This window comes from Lineus longissimus, chromosome 6 (assembly GCF_910592395.1).
Source record: "Lineus longissimus chromosome 6, tnLinLong1.2, whole genome shotgun sequence".
NCBI classification, from domain to species: Eukaryota; Metazoa; Nemertea; class Pilidiophora; order Heteronemertea; family Lineidae; genus Lineus; species Lineus longissimus.
In genome coordinates this window covers 13,708,257-13,721,831 of record NC_088313.1, presented here as the reverse complement: position 1 = coordinate 13,721,831, position 13,575 = coordinate 13,708,257, and the positions used below count along the sequence as shown (strand labels likewise).

At 40.0% G+C, this 13,575-nt stretch overlaps 1 protein-coding gene across 6 annotated transcripts in view; it reads left to right on the top strand.

The window, feature by feature from the left end:
* Nucleotides 1-13,575, top strand: part of LOC135489776 (1-phosphatidylinositol 4,5-bisphosphate phosphodiesterase epsilon-1-like) — a 117,438-nt gene that overhangs the window by 61,576 nt on the left and 42,287 nt on the right. For all 6 annotated transcript variants that reach the window (XR_010447223.1, XM_064775309.1, XM_064775306.1 and 3 more), the window contains exons 2-5: nucleotides 3,104-3,188; nucleotides 7,371-7,561; nucleotides 11,218-11,865; nucleotides 12,540-12,786. Coding sequence is in view for 5 of the 6 variants with exons in the window: in XM_064775309.1 (XP_064631379.1) it covers nucleotides 3,104-3,188; nucleotides 7,371-7,561; nucleotides 11,218-11,865; nucleotides 12,540-12,786 (1,171 nt within the window). In the remaining variant the exon portion in view is untranslated. The remainder of the gene's footprint in view (nucleotides 1-3,103; nucleotides 3,189-7,370; nucleotides 7,562-11,217; nucleotides 11,866-12,539; nucleotides 12,787-13,575) is intronic.

Sequence of the window (13,575 nt, the reverse complement as noted above, 5' to 3'; positions counted from 1 at the left end):
AACAGCACACATAAGAGGTATGACAGTATGGCTTAACCCTTTCGCTGCAGATGACGTGGTGTGCACGTCATGCCACATGTTTCGCCCATGCGGGTGACGGGTATACCACGTCATGCCCTTCTATAATATTTATTCACCAGCTTTTGATCGCAACCTCTCTAAATGCGCCAAATGCACTCGAGAATAATTTAATAGTTTCATCCTAATAGTATAGATGGTGACACTTTCAAATGGGTTTCGACTTTTCAGTTAGAAATCAGCTCCACTATTAGTTATTGGTATCGACTGTTGGCACCGGGTGGCACACTGGCCGAAAATGGCTGCCACAGCAAAAGGGTCAAACCATGTCAAGTGAATAAGGGGAGGAGAGGGGCTGCAAGACGAAAGTTCTGGATGAGTTCGGGAAAAATGTTGGTGAAAATACGATCACCAGTTGGCTAGTTCGGTAGCAAGAGGGTTAATTTCTTTGCACTAGATATATCAACAGAACAAGATACATACACGTGAGTATTCACACCTAATGTCATTTGAAAAGAAAGTTCAAAACATCATCTTATTTGTCAGATGTCTCTTGAGCGCAATTATCAGTGTTTTTTCGATGTCAATATCTTTGTGAGAGTCCTATTCTCCGCGACCCAGGTGGCTCTTCCAACGAGGGCTTATTGTTCTGAACACATCTATTAGGCAAAAATTGGCACCTTGCGGTTGCCGTGGCAACAGCGAATGTAGTTATATACATTTTGTCCTTTGCTATGATATGGTCGGAAAAGGAAATTAATCTCTATATTACATCCAATAGCGTTTGGAAGAAAAAAATTATTCTTAGTCACTTTTGTAAGATTGTTGGGGTCGAATTGGTTCCAAACGTTCAGGGGATGACTTTGGCATTGACCCCCATACTATTAAGCCCATTTATGTCATACAGTCAGTTTAATTGGAGTCCCCCTGCAGCGCCATGCTATTTTCAGACGGAATCCTTCCCAAGCCGAAAGTTTGTTTGAGATTGGAAACTCCTCAACCACGTGGGTGATGTCAATTCAAAATGTTCAAAATAGATCACTTAATTTCCACATGGATTTCTATTAGGCAAGAGGAAGGAGGCTTATTATAAACCGCAAGATGCGGAATGCGAAATTGCGAGATGCCAACCTCGGTGAGAGTACCATCCGCAACAGATCTAGAATTTATTGCCAATATGGAACCTGAAAAGGCAAACATTCATGAGACCAAGGCTATAGTAGGGAGCTACCTTTATTTTCATTTCCACTCCAGTGCGGGATTTTTTTCATTCATGGAAAACTGTCACAAACCAATTCCCTTCTCGCTGATTTTTTTCTGCTGACTTTTGAGATTCCATACTTGCCATGAAGCTACTCTCTTAATTGAGTGTTCAAGATGTGTCATGATTTGCTAGCATATTATTAGTTGTACGAAAGCCCAGAAGGCTCATTTCGAGCTTCGAGCTTCGAAATTCAAAACTCGACTTTAAGATTCGAGTTTTGAAATGAAACTCTTCATTATTTTATAGGAAAAATCTAAAGGAATTTTTGAATCTGCAAAAATAAATCTTCGTTCGTTTTGTTGATATGTTTTGTTTTTTGTTTTCACAAATTGCAAATTGCAAAAATAGAGAGGTACGAAAACTAAGCAGTTTACAGTATATTCTTGCCACTATTCTCATGAAGATGAAACGAGATCATGAGTATGCTTGTTATCTTCAGACCTTCTTGAACATGACCATAATGCAATTTGTTTGGCATTAAATGCCCTGCCATGTCCATTAGCCCTGATGTCCTTGGCATTTGTAATGCTTAATGTACTTCTTCAGATCTGAAGACAACATAAAAAAGTGGATGATAAAGGTGAGAAGACTTGGAAGTGTTCCTCACATGAAAATAGCCATTGCACAATATTATACCTATTGCACAACCAAAAGAAATCAGGGGATTACTCTGTTGGCACACTTCAAGTGAAAGCTTCTACATGTAAAGATGCAGTCTGGAATTTACGTTCAGATGGTAACGTTGACTTGATTAATAGCCTCTTGACTGTATCACCAAGAAGGCTGAGTTTGGGTTTGACCTGATCGCATTGGAATCAAACCTAACTTTTGCTTTGTCCGACTCATATTTGACCTAATTAGCATCACTGGCCAAGGGTTGGACTCAAGGAACCTGAGATGGACCACGTGACTACACATGATGAGCACATGACATGTCAACAAAACACACAGATTCACACTTAAATCCTAGAAATGAAACGGCCAGGGGCCATTATGCTCACCGTATAGATATTTGGTGGTTAGGAATTCATCCTGGTTAAGAAAGTTCTGCAAGTATAGAATATAGGTCAAACCAAAGTCGATACAATTGCTCTGAGTACCTACCATAAAAATATCATCGAAAACAAATCACTAATCGAGATATTTTACTTTTTACCTTTTATAGTTTTGGCCTCCTGGTGGCCAAGTCGAGAATATGATCTGATCGAAATTCGGCGTCTGAAGTTACATGATGTAGGGAGTCAAGTGTACCAAATTTCAAGTTCATAGCTTTAGTGGTAAAAAAACGTGCCATAGTTACACTCAATGGACAATTTACGCCATTTGACCTCTGTGACCTTGAAAATCAGGTCAAATCAAAAACTCGTACAATATGTAATGTATCCTTACTAGGAGAACCTACCATAAAAATTTTATCAAAAATGAGTCACTCATAAGAGAGATATCACACTTTTTAGGTTTCCACTTCTGGCCCCCTTGTGGACAAGTCAAGAATTAGATCGGATCAAAATTTATTGTCAGAGGTTACCTGACCTGGGGGGGGGGGGGGGGGGGGGGGGGGTCCTGTGTACAAAGTTTCAAGGTCATAACTCTAGCAGTTAAGAAACATGCCACGTGCCAAACAGGATACAGACAATGAAAACGGCGACAATGGAGCGGACAGCGGTGTTGTATAAACTCCCCTACGATGAGCCAATAAAAGGATGAAGTGCTAATTTCTAAGTGGTATGGTTGGCAATAAACATGTTAAAACAATGTTGACATTTAAACATTATTTTTATATAAAACGATGCGTCATATTTGTCGCTTTGTATTTTCCAGGAGTCCACGTCCAAACGACCGAGCCTTCGATACCGTCTCAGCTTCAAGGATCGAAAAAAGGAGCAAGTCCCAGATCATCAAAGTGGTAGGTCTAAATCAAAAATCCAAAATCTCTGGCAAATCCTTCTCCCAACCCTTTGCACTATATGCAAATGATATGCATTTCCATATGTCAACTTTATTTGCCATCTCCTTCCAACTTGTTGATAATATTATGTCAATTAGGATTCTGATTCAATTCCTCGTCTAGACAGAGGTTAAGGGTTGACCAGTCCATAGGCACCATCATTTTGGCTCGAAATTGAAATCCTAAAGCAATTAAATCTCCTTCAAAATGATGTTAATGCCAATTTCAAGGGTTGGGGTCTGTCCTCTGGAATAGAGAGAACTGGCTCTCATTCTTGAAATTGACATTCACTTCATTTTGAAACAGTTCTAATTGCTTTAGGATTTCAAGTTCGAGCAAAAAATGGTGGTGCCGATAATTAACTCTTAAAGTTATGGGTAGCTAAAATCCGCTGGACTATTGCATGAGCTACCGGACAGCTAATCAGAGCATAATGTGACGAAGAATCACTCACCCTGGATGAATATGAAAGAAAATGACCTGTTGACAAACAGTAGGAACCATTTTGGATAACCCAGTACACAATAATTAATCATCAACGAACAAATTAAGTCATTTGTAGTGATTGGATGATTGCAGTAGGCCCTCATTTCTTTTTGCTGGTCCATCGCCGGTTAACCTCCAAGGTGGGTCTGGTACCTTTATCTACACCGTGGAGAGAAGCAAGTAGGGTTTAGTGTATTTCTCAAGTACACAAGACAAAATAGCAGTGATCCTTGAACCCACAACCTCCTGACTATGAATTCTAACCACTATGCCAAAGATCTCCCCAGAAAGAGATAGTCATGTGATGCTATATTCCATCCTATAAAATTTAGATTCTGGTGTGAAAGTGTTCAATTTCATATTTTTCATGTTATTGAACGTCTTGAAGGGGGATCATATTCAGGCATCCAGGATGGGATGTTTTGGGTATTGATCATTTAAAAAAATTTAAAGTCAGCTGGGCTATTGCCCGAGCCGCGAACGGCTCCTCCAGCTGAAGCTCATCGCAGTTTCCATAGCATTAAGCGACTAGGAAGATTACTCCCCCCAGATAGGATGCTAGTCTATCACAGGTTAACTTCCCAGGCAAGCCTGGTACTCATTTACTCCTGGGTGGAGAGAAGCAAGTAGGGTTAAGATTCTTGCCCACAGATACAAAAATAAAATGGTATTGATGATAGAGGGGGAAATGGTCTTCTTCGTTCAGGACACCCAGATTGCCCAAAAATGGAATCGGGAAAATCAGGGTCCAGGATAAAGAACAATTTTGTTGGGAAAATTGGGATGGAGGTGCTGTGGGGAAAGATATTTTCGGGATATAACCAACAGGAATCAAGATTTATCGGCAGTGAATATCAGTCCTAAAGTCATCTCCTTTCACCGCCGACACCAAGGGCCAGGAAATCGGTCAGACGCACCATCATAAACGGGTGGCCAATCCAATTGCTCGACACAAAGTAATTGAATGATGGTCTGAATTGACAGTGCCAACCTCGGGATCAGGTTACTCTTCTTCTATACAACATGCACTTGTAGAACATGATGGCTTTCGGTGCATGTCTCATGCGACAACCATGAATGAGTGTAATGTTAGTGTTGTCGTGACATGGACGCGTGTGAAAGAAAGGGAATGCAAAGAGACTACCGATAAAGTAACAGCCCTTCTGACGACTGATCAGGGGGGAGGTATCGGCGATGAAGGATGGATATACACACAACGACAGTGGATCGGCATGATCTGAGATTATTTGCAAAATCTGTGAAAACAAAAACATTAGGGAACATTTTGCTGTTAACAGTTGCTTTACATGATGAGCAAGTATTATCATTAGTTCACACTTCTTATGTCTTGCTTGGAAGTAATTACGGCTCCATGTTAGCGCCATTAGTCGTAAATGGTTGTCTCATTCTCAGGTAATGGACGTCAAACTTATCGTAATATCATTTAGATGAGGCTAGTCAACGATAAGATGAAGCGCAGGATAGAACAAAGAGGATTCATATAATATGGATCTTTGTTGTTCAACTTTACACTCTTGATTGGAGCTTTCACCTGATATATACTTGATGTGATTGCACCTGAACTTAAGGAATTGATACCGACCGGAGGCATTGGTTGTCTCACCAACATTTCATCTCTAGCGGAGCGGTCTTAGCAGATTACACCTACCTTATTGTGTTCTCATATGACAAACACAGTGGAGAAATAGCCTAAATTAACACGCAGCGATTGGAAAACATGACACATGCACAAATAGAATACAAAAAACATGCGACCATGCATGCATGTATCATGCATAAGACTACTTGCGTCGCCTGGCACTACATTTAGTTGGACCAACAGTAAATATATGTGGACGAACGGTATACCCCTTTAAAGGGAAAGCATGGAAGGGGGCCATGCTCATCTTGCACGATTTCCTCAGAGTAGCTCATACAAGACTTATCCGCCTAAATCTGGAAGTATTCTGAAAATACAGTTTAATTGCTTCAGCTGGGTGAGAAGATTCAATTCATAAAAATATGCCGTACTTTGATAAGAAGAGTTTAACATCTCAACCCAATTTTGCCCAAGTTCTGTATTACCAATATCTTAGTCTTACAAAAAGGTCGTTCTTGGAAAATTTCCAACAAAAACCCCAATAATACGTTTTCTCATTTTCGCTCACACTTGTATCATTTCTTTGTATTTTCGGTGCTTATCCACTTCCAAAGGTCGCAACATTCATCTTGCTTCAATGCAGCCACATAATCACCGAGAATAATTCCGCACAAATTACCTCGCAAGCTCTGCCGAGGTGCAACACGTAACTGTTTATCTCATTGCTGTTGCCATGGTAACAGTTGAAGGGTATAGGGCATCTCCGTCCCTGATGACAAAAATCTCAAGAGGAAGGACCATTTGGACGTATTCAACAGTGGACAACTTCTTATCTAGAACGCTGCGTTATACTATAATATGGGATATTGAATTTGCATTATTGAGGCGAGTATTTGGTCAATCAACTCACTTCGGAATAAGTTGTGCGGAAATAACTTGTGCGGAAATAATTTGTCCATTACTTGTTTACAAATACGATGAAATTGGATTGGAGAGGATTCACCGATTAGAGAGTTTCTCTGGAAGTGCAAGGATCATTTTGCAGGAGAAAATGCCACAGGAGATAAGCTTACTCTTTTCACAGCTTGGTAATTGCAAGGTTGACTGTTGATGTAAACGATGCCTAAGTAAAATCATGTAAATGAATATTTCTCACTTTAAAGAGTACACCATTTCATTACTGTTGGTCCAGAAAATCGAAATGCTGTAATACACTATGCCTTTATTATGCATACGGATTTGATGAAACTTAATACAGAGTTTTTTATGTGAGCCTACACAACGGCAACGCTGAAATTCATATTGAGCATTTATTTATGCCATTGGAAAATTTCAAATTCAACTACGAATTCAAATTTTTAACGAATGGTGTAGGCCTTTCAAGTTACTGCTGAAGCATCAGTAACTGTCTATCAGATATTTTAATATCGACCTACTTTCTGGGCTCAAGGTGGCCATCTTCAAAAACCCGTTTTCAATATCTCATGAACGCTGACAGCTAGAACCATCAAATTTTTACTGTCAATACTTCTAATGATACTTCATCACATTATACACGGGTTTTCGATTTGACCTACTTTTGTTCACAGAGGTTCACAAACTCTAAAATTTCAGCGAAGGTGGCACATTTCGTCATTATTTGTCCTAGACTCTTCAAATTTTATATGTAGACACCTATTTGGCATCTTTACATATTGACAAAAACTTGGGTCAATGTGACCGCTTTTTCAGGTGTAAGTATCTCTGGTCATGAAACCCAATGTCGGTCATACATCAAGACGCATTCACTGTGTGATCTTCAATGTGCATCGTTGATTGATATGATCAAGCTTAACATAGAACATGTACTTATAACATTTTGACCTTAACCTAGTTTCCAATGTCAGAAAGGACAAACTATAAAATTTCAATTAAGGTGTTACGTTTAACTTTTATTTGTCATAGATTCTTCAAATTTTATATGTAGACACCTATTGGGCAGCCCTTCATTTTATACAGTAGTGATAGGTTGAAATGGGTCCAATTTCTGAATATGCATTATTTTCTCTTTCCAGAAAAGAACCGCTTTGAAGAAACTGAGCAGTGTCTAAATGTCTTGATTAAGCTGGCCATGAATTCTGAGTGCGTGCCACCTCTACTAGATGGCTTAGCAACATGCATGTTATCTGTGATGTCAATATCGGACCAGTCCAGCGACCCTGTAATCGAAAAGGCGGTAAATGAATTATTTAATAAGATTATTCAGGTAAGAGCTTTGATTAATACTTGATTTATTATTTATAATTCGTGTAATGATTTACTTAATTCAGTAATTAGCTTGCATGTGTCATGTGTCTTTTTTGGATGCAAGGTGTGGGGCAGGTTTTCGATTGACATTACTACATCGGAGAGATCATCGTCATCAGCATTATCCTCACCATCAATTCTGCCATTTCTTGAGACATATCATCATCATGACTCATCACGCCCTGGCCTGAACTTCCAGCCTGGGCATATCTCCCGGTCTCTGCAGTTTGTTAAAGCCAGCTCAGGTTCAAGTGCCTCCTTGCCCTGGCCTGTTCCCCCACTGAAGCCAGATATGCCTGTCACTATTGTTAGTAAAAGCCAGCTGAAGTCCCTCCTTGCCCTGGCCTCGCTGTTCACCCACTGAAGCCAGATATGCCTGTCACTACTGTTAGTAAAAGCCAGCTGAAGTGCCTCCTTGTCCTGGCTTGTTCCCCCTGCCAGCTGAGCTGAAGGGCCCACTGCCAGTCTGTTATTATCCAGAGCCAACACAAGTGCCTCCTTGCCCTATAGCCTGCCGTACAGGCTTCCTGCCTAGCAATGCCACCAGTCTCACTTGTGATCACCATAAAGTCATAATTGGGGAGGGCCTCTTTGCCCCAACCTGTATGTCCTGTCTGCTCTCTCTTCACTTCTGGATCCAAGCCTCGACTCTCTAGTTATTGAAAGCTAACAGAAGTGCCTCCTTGCCCTGCTGAGCTGTTCTGCCTGTCTCTATCGTGATCAAGAGTCATCTAGGATTCTTTCATCAGTGATCGTTAGTGGCATATCGTGCTTGCTTCTGATGGAAAATCGATGCCGACTATCCGCATGGAAGTGTATATTGATCAGGATGCTTGAAATGGGCACATTGAGTCTGACTGGGCTGTCTATTCTCATTTGGTATCAAGTGGTCTGCATAGCATCAATAAAGGATATGGCAAGTCTGGGTAACCTGGCAGGAATGGTCTGCAGCAGAGGAAAGAGGTTACATCAAAAGCTCATCTCAAGGAAAAAAGGTCCTGTAAATAAATAATTTCGATGTTGGGACCATGTAGATCTTGATGCACATGTCTTAGGGCTGTTTTAGTCTAGGTCGAAAGAGAAAACATTCTTTTCACCATTATGAAATTTCTCAGATGAATGGGTTCAAGAATGTGTATGGGTGTATCCAATTTGACGTACCGATATGTTAGTGGGTGGCAGTGACCCAGTTCTTCTTCTTCTTCTGCCACCACACTTCACACTTCACTTGAAGGTGTTATTCTCTAGTTTTTCAAGTGTGACTCGGAGGTGCCAACTTAATTATTGGCCTAGTAACTAGAGCCCTCACAAGCTAGTCACCTTTCTCACTCGTAGTGGTATTTTGATTGACCTGGCATGGACACAAGATACAAGGAGCCTCTATCAGTTTAATGTCTTATCAGGAGAACTGTGAGGAGCGAGGAATTTTAGGTCCGAAAAAGCTATACTGGTTTGGAAATACAATCCTTGGTTCCACGTTGTATCAAAAACTAACCCAGGTCCTACTGGCATGGTAGCCAGCAGTATGGCAAGCCGTTTGCTTCAAAAAGTCGAAATGATTTTTTTTCTAGTCGAAATGATTTTTTTCTAGTCAAGATATTTTTTTTCAAGTCAAGAAAAAAATTTGAAATTAATTTTTTTTTTCAAGTCGAGATATTTATTTTTCTTCTCATTTAACTTATTGAAGTTGAATCAATTAATAAAAATTTCACTGCGAGAAAAAAATGATTATAAAAATAAAAATAGTGTTTGTAAAATATAATAATGATACATAATAAATACCAAAATAGTGTCGAAAGTAAAAATTTCATACTCGAGTAAAAATTTCATACTCGAGAAAATAATCAGTCGAGCGCTACAAAAATAAAGTCGAACATTATGACGTCATCAGTTTTTGTGAACATTGCGCGGGCCGCCTAGCAGGACCGCCGGTATTTAAAAAAATGGCGGAGAACATGGATAAGTCGGACCTGGAAAATTTTGTAAACAGCGGGACACTGACGCAGACACTCGGCAATGTCAACAACATCGCCTCCCGCCATCTTGCATACTGTATAGACTGGTCCCCTGCTATGTATATATGTGGGCATTAGAATGCGAAGTCAGCAAGAGAACGGCTGGGGACGAGTCTACATACTGTACACGAAAAGTGATGACGTCATAATGTTCGACTTATTTTTTCTGTCTCGAATGTGTTTTTTTTTGTTGAATAGGAAATTTGTCATTTACAATATATTTTTATCGACTTGAAAAATTTTTTTAAAGAATTAGAAAAAAAATCAACTGATAAGTTGTATATAAAAAAATTAATGAAAAAAATTTTTTTTACTTAAAAAAAAAATGTATATATATTTAAAAAGTCGATTTAAAAAAAAAACTTGTAGAATTGAAAAAAAATGTGCAAACTTGGAAATACTAATCTCAACTTTTTGAAGAAATTTCTTGACTTGAAATATTTTTTCTTGACTTGAAAAAAAAAATCTTGACTTGAAAAAAATCATCTCGACTTTTTTAAGCAAACGGCTTGCCATACAGCAGTGTTAACCACTATGTCTGAAGTCTCCCCATGATCAGTGGCCCTGTCAATAGTGAGGTTAAGATGAAATAATTTACAATGCTGTCTCCCCTTTAACCATGAAAGGTCCAACTGCGACGATCGTCGAATCTTGGCCAAGACACCAACTTCGACGATCATCGAATTTTCACCATGCCCAGTTTAGTTCAATATTCTAACACCATACGGCAACACAATCACAAACGGACGATCTATGTTGTTTGTGTGTGGGACCGCTATTACACAGTGTATTGGCTATACAATGGTGCAGAACTTTTTGGTGTGTTTTGAGATCGAAATTTCTGATTGTCTTAGAGAAAATTACCATTATTAATTTGGCAGTGGGGGAGACGGCCATATTATTATCTTGGTCTTTTAAGGGTTAAGACTTGATAATGGTCATCTCGTGACATCTTCAAAATGTACACTTTTGCTTTCGTATTCATGAACCACATTCTAAAAGTATGAATACTAAGATTTAAGTTTGAAGTGTGCATAAGGGGAATTAAGAAATTATATTCCAAGTTTGCAGCAGCATAGCATCCAACTTTTAAAACAATTTCATTATTTCCCATACTAGTTTTGGTCCCAGATTGGTTTCTTCCATTCAATTTGACCTCTCTAATCAGTACACTTCTCCATAAAGGACAGTACTTGTCAGTCCCTAAGGTGTCCTTAATAGAGAGGTTCTACTGTACATACAAATAGTTTTTCATTGCCATGATTACTGAAATTGAAAACGTCTGTTTAGTCACAAACCCCTGATCAACAAAAAACCGAATAATCTTGACCATAGTTTGTGCTCTTCAGCTGGAAATGATGCAGACAAAAAATTTACAGAAATAGACTATGATCTATTTTGAAAGTTAACTTTTTTCCTTTAAGATTCAGTGCGAGCTGAGAGGCACAGATTACATTATCAGACACTGTTCAGTATTGAAATTCCACTCTCATTTAAATCTTAATATTCTAATACTTCCATAGGTCAGAAGTCAGAGCTATCAACTATTTAAAATAGAAATTGCAACTTCTTCTTGAACATTCTGTTTTATTCTTTGCAGACCTGCTGTGATGAGCTACAAGAGCTAACGTCCCTTGAAGAAAAACACAACATCTTCATACAACTTTCAAAACTACTCAACACAGCATTCGAACTCTTGAAAGGGAAACAGTCACTTCACTTCACGGCATTGACAGCCATAAACAAAATTATCGACATGTGTATTGTAAATGGAGTTTACAATGTCTGTGGCCTTGGAAATGCTCATATCAGTGAAACGACTCGGTTACACAAAGCTCGTACGCCAAATAATTCATTCCGAGGCGAAGTGCAAAAAACGGCGTTGAAGAAACGGACTAGTTTGGACGGCGTAGCAAACACACATCGTGATAAACAAAAAGAGGATTTACCGGAGACAGTCGACCAAAGCGCTGAAATTCACACCCCAGTTGAAAAATTAATGAGCACAGACCCGAGTCAGATTTTAAATGTGTTACATAATTCTATAACCATGCATAACCGTATTACAGGGACTCGCGCTAAGTGTACGCCGAGCACCAGGGTGCGGCACTGTACACATCATTGTCTTCAGATTCTTAGTGCTAGGATTCTTACTGTCATGTGCCATGGTATTAATGTCCAGCATCGCGTGATAAATGACGGACATATCAAAACGTTAATAGAAGCCTTGGACCCAAATCATGACCCTGTGAGTATCGAGTTACCTATAACCTGCAAATTTTGGTTTTGTGGCGGGATGATTGGTGGCTGCATCTTCTTTGTCGATTTCAGAGGCAACGGTTTTGTGCGGCCATATGTGAGGTCATTTTTATTTCAACGAGCCCCATGTCTAAGTCATTAGTACTAAACAGAGCCACAAAAAGGGTTTAGTATGATGTTGCACATGGAAGCCAAGGATGATGTCAAGAACTAGGCCTATGCGTGGGCTAGCAACAGGCATCCAAACCCAGTCATTCACAGCAATCAGTAAAGTGGAAACTGGCCAGTTAAGAGTAGAGGCTACTTGAGGAGCCGCTTTGGTGTAGTGGCTTGGACTCTCGATCAGCGGTCAAGAGGTCCCGGGTTCGATCCCCACTGTCGGCGTGAGACTGTAGGCTGGTCTCTCTGTCTTACTTGCCTCTCTGCACCCAGGTGTATAAATGGGTACCGGTCAGAAATGCTCAGATTGTAGCGCTGGTTGAGCAGCTCATCTGAGGTCTACTGAAAGGTTTCAGGACAGACTGGGGTTAAAGTGTAAAGTCGGATGATAACCTATATCGTAGTTGATATCAGACTATAAACCCTAAACTTTACCTTTTTTTTTTTTTTTTTGAGGGGAACACTCAGCTGCACTTTTCAATAACATGTTCTTCTTCCTTTCAGCACCTTCTGTGCCTCATCCTCCAAGCCCTTGCCTGCATTGCCATGAATCCCAGCTTCCATCAGGCGTTATCTGATGCCCTCATCGCCGACGCACTTATGCAACTCCTTCTGCCGTCGGACGAATGGTACTACACAAACCACAGCACGAAATACGCAAGATACGTCAAATATCATGCAGCTAGGATTCTTGTGTATATGGGCCTCTTCCATTGTCTTGGAGGGAGAGTTGATCTCTTTGATACCAAAAGTAAGTACAGTAGAACCTCTCTATTAAGGACACCCTCGGGACTGACAAGTGCTGTCCTTAATAGAGAGGTGTCCTGATAAGAGAGGTCAAATTAAATGGAAATAACCAATTTGGGACCAAAACTAGTGTCCTTAATACAGAGGTTGTCCTTATTAGAGAGGTGTCCGCTAAGAGAGGTTCTACTGTATAGTGGAACCTCTCTAAGCAGACACCTCTCTATTATGGACACTAGTTTTGGTTCCAAATTGATTGTTTCCATTCAATTTGCCCCCACTAATCAGGACACCTCCCTTATAAGGACAGTATGAGTCAGTCCCAAAGGTGTCCTTACTAGAGAGGTTCTCCTGTGTACAATGTAGTAGTTTTGTAATAACAATATGGTCTCAATGGGGTGACTATCCACGCGCCCTCAAAATCAATCGACATCGATATATAGACCAAGAATAATACAGTCGGCCCTTATCAGAGGTTTGTTAGATTAACTGTAGGCAATCATCGACAACCACCTGACAGCACCTGTTGTCCCAGCTCATTACCTCTGCATTGGTGTCAGTTAAAGGTCACCTGCAACACTCTTTACCCTAGGGAAAAAATGATAGGGCATAAGATAACAAGCACAGTGGTGAAAACCGCATAAAAAGCAAACTACCCATCTTCAGGTTATGGCAGGTAGAAAATTCAAACATTCCAGCTGGTGCAGGATGGACAAACTGATGATGTAGATTGTGCTGTACTGAAATAAAGTTTTTTAGAGTTTCATGCCTATATTTTAAAATTGCACATTTACCT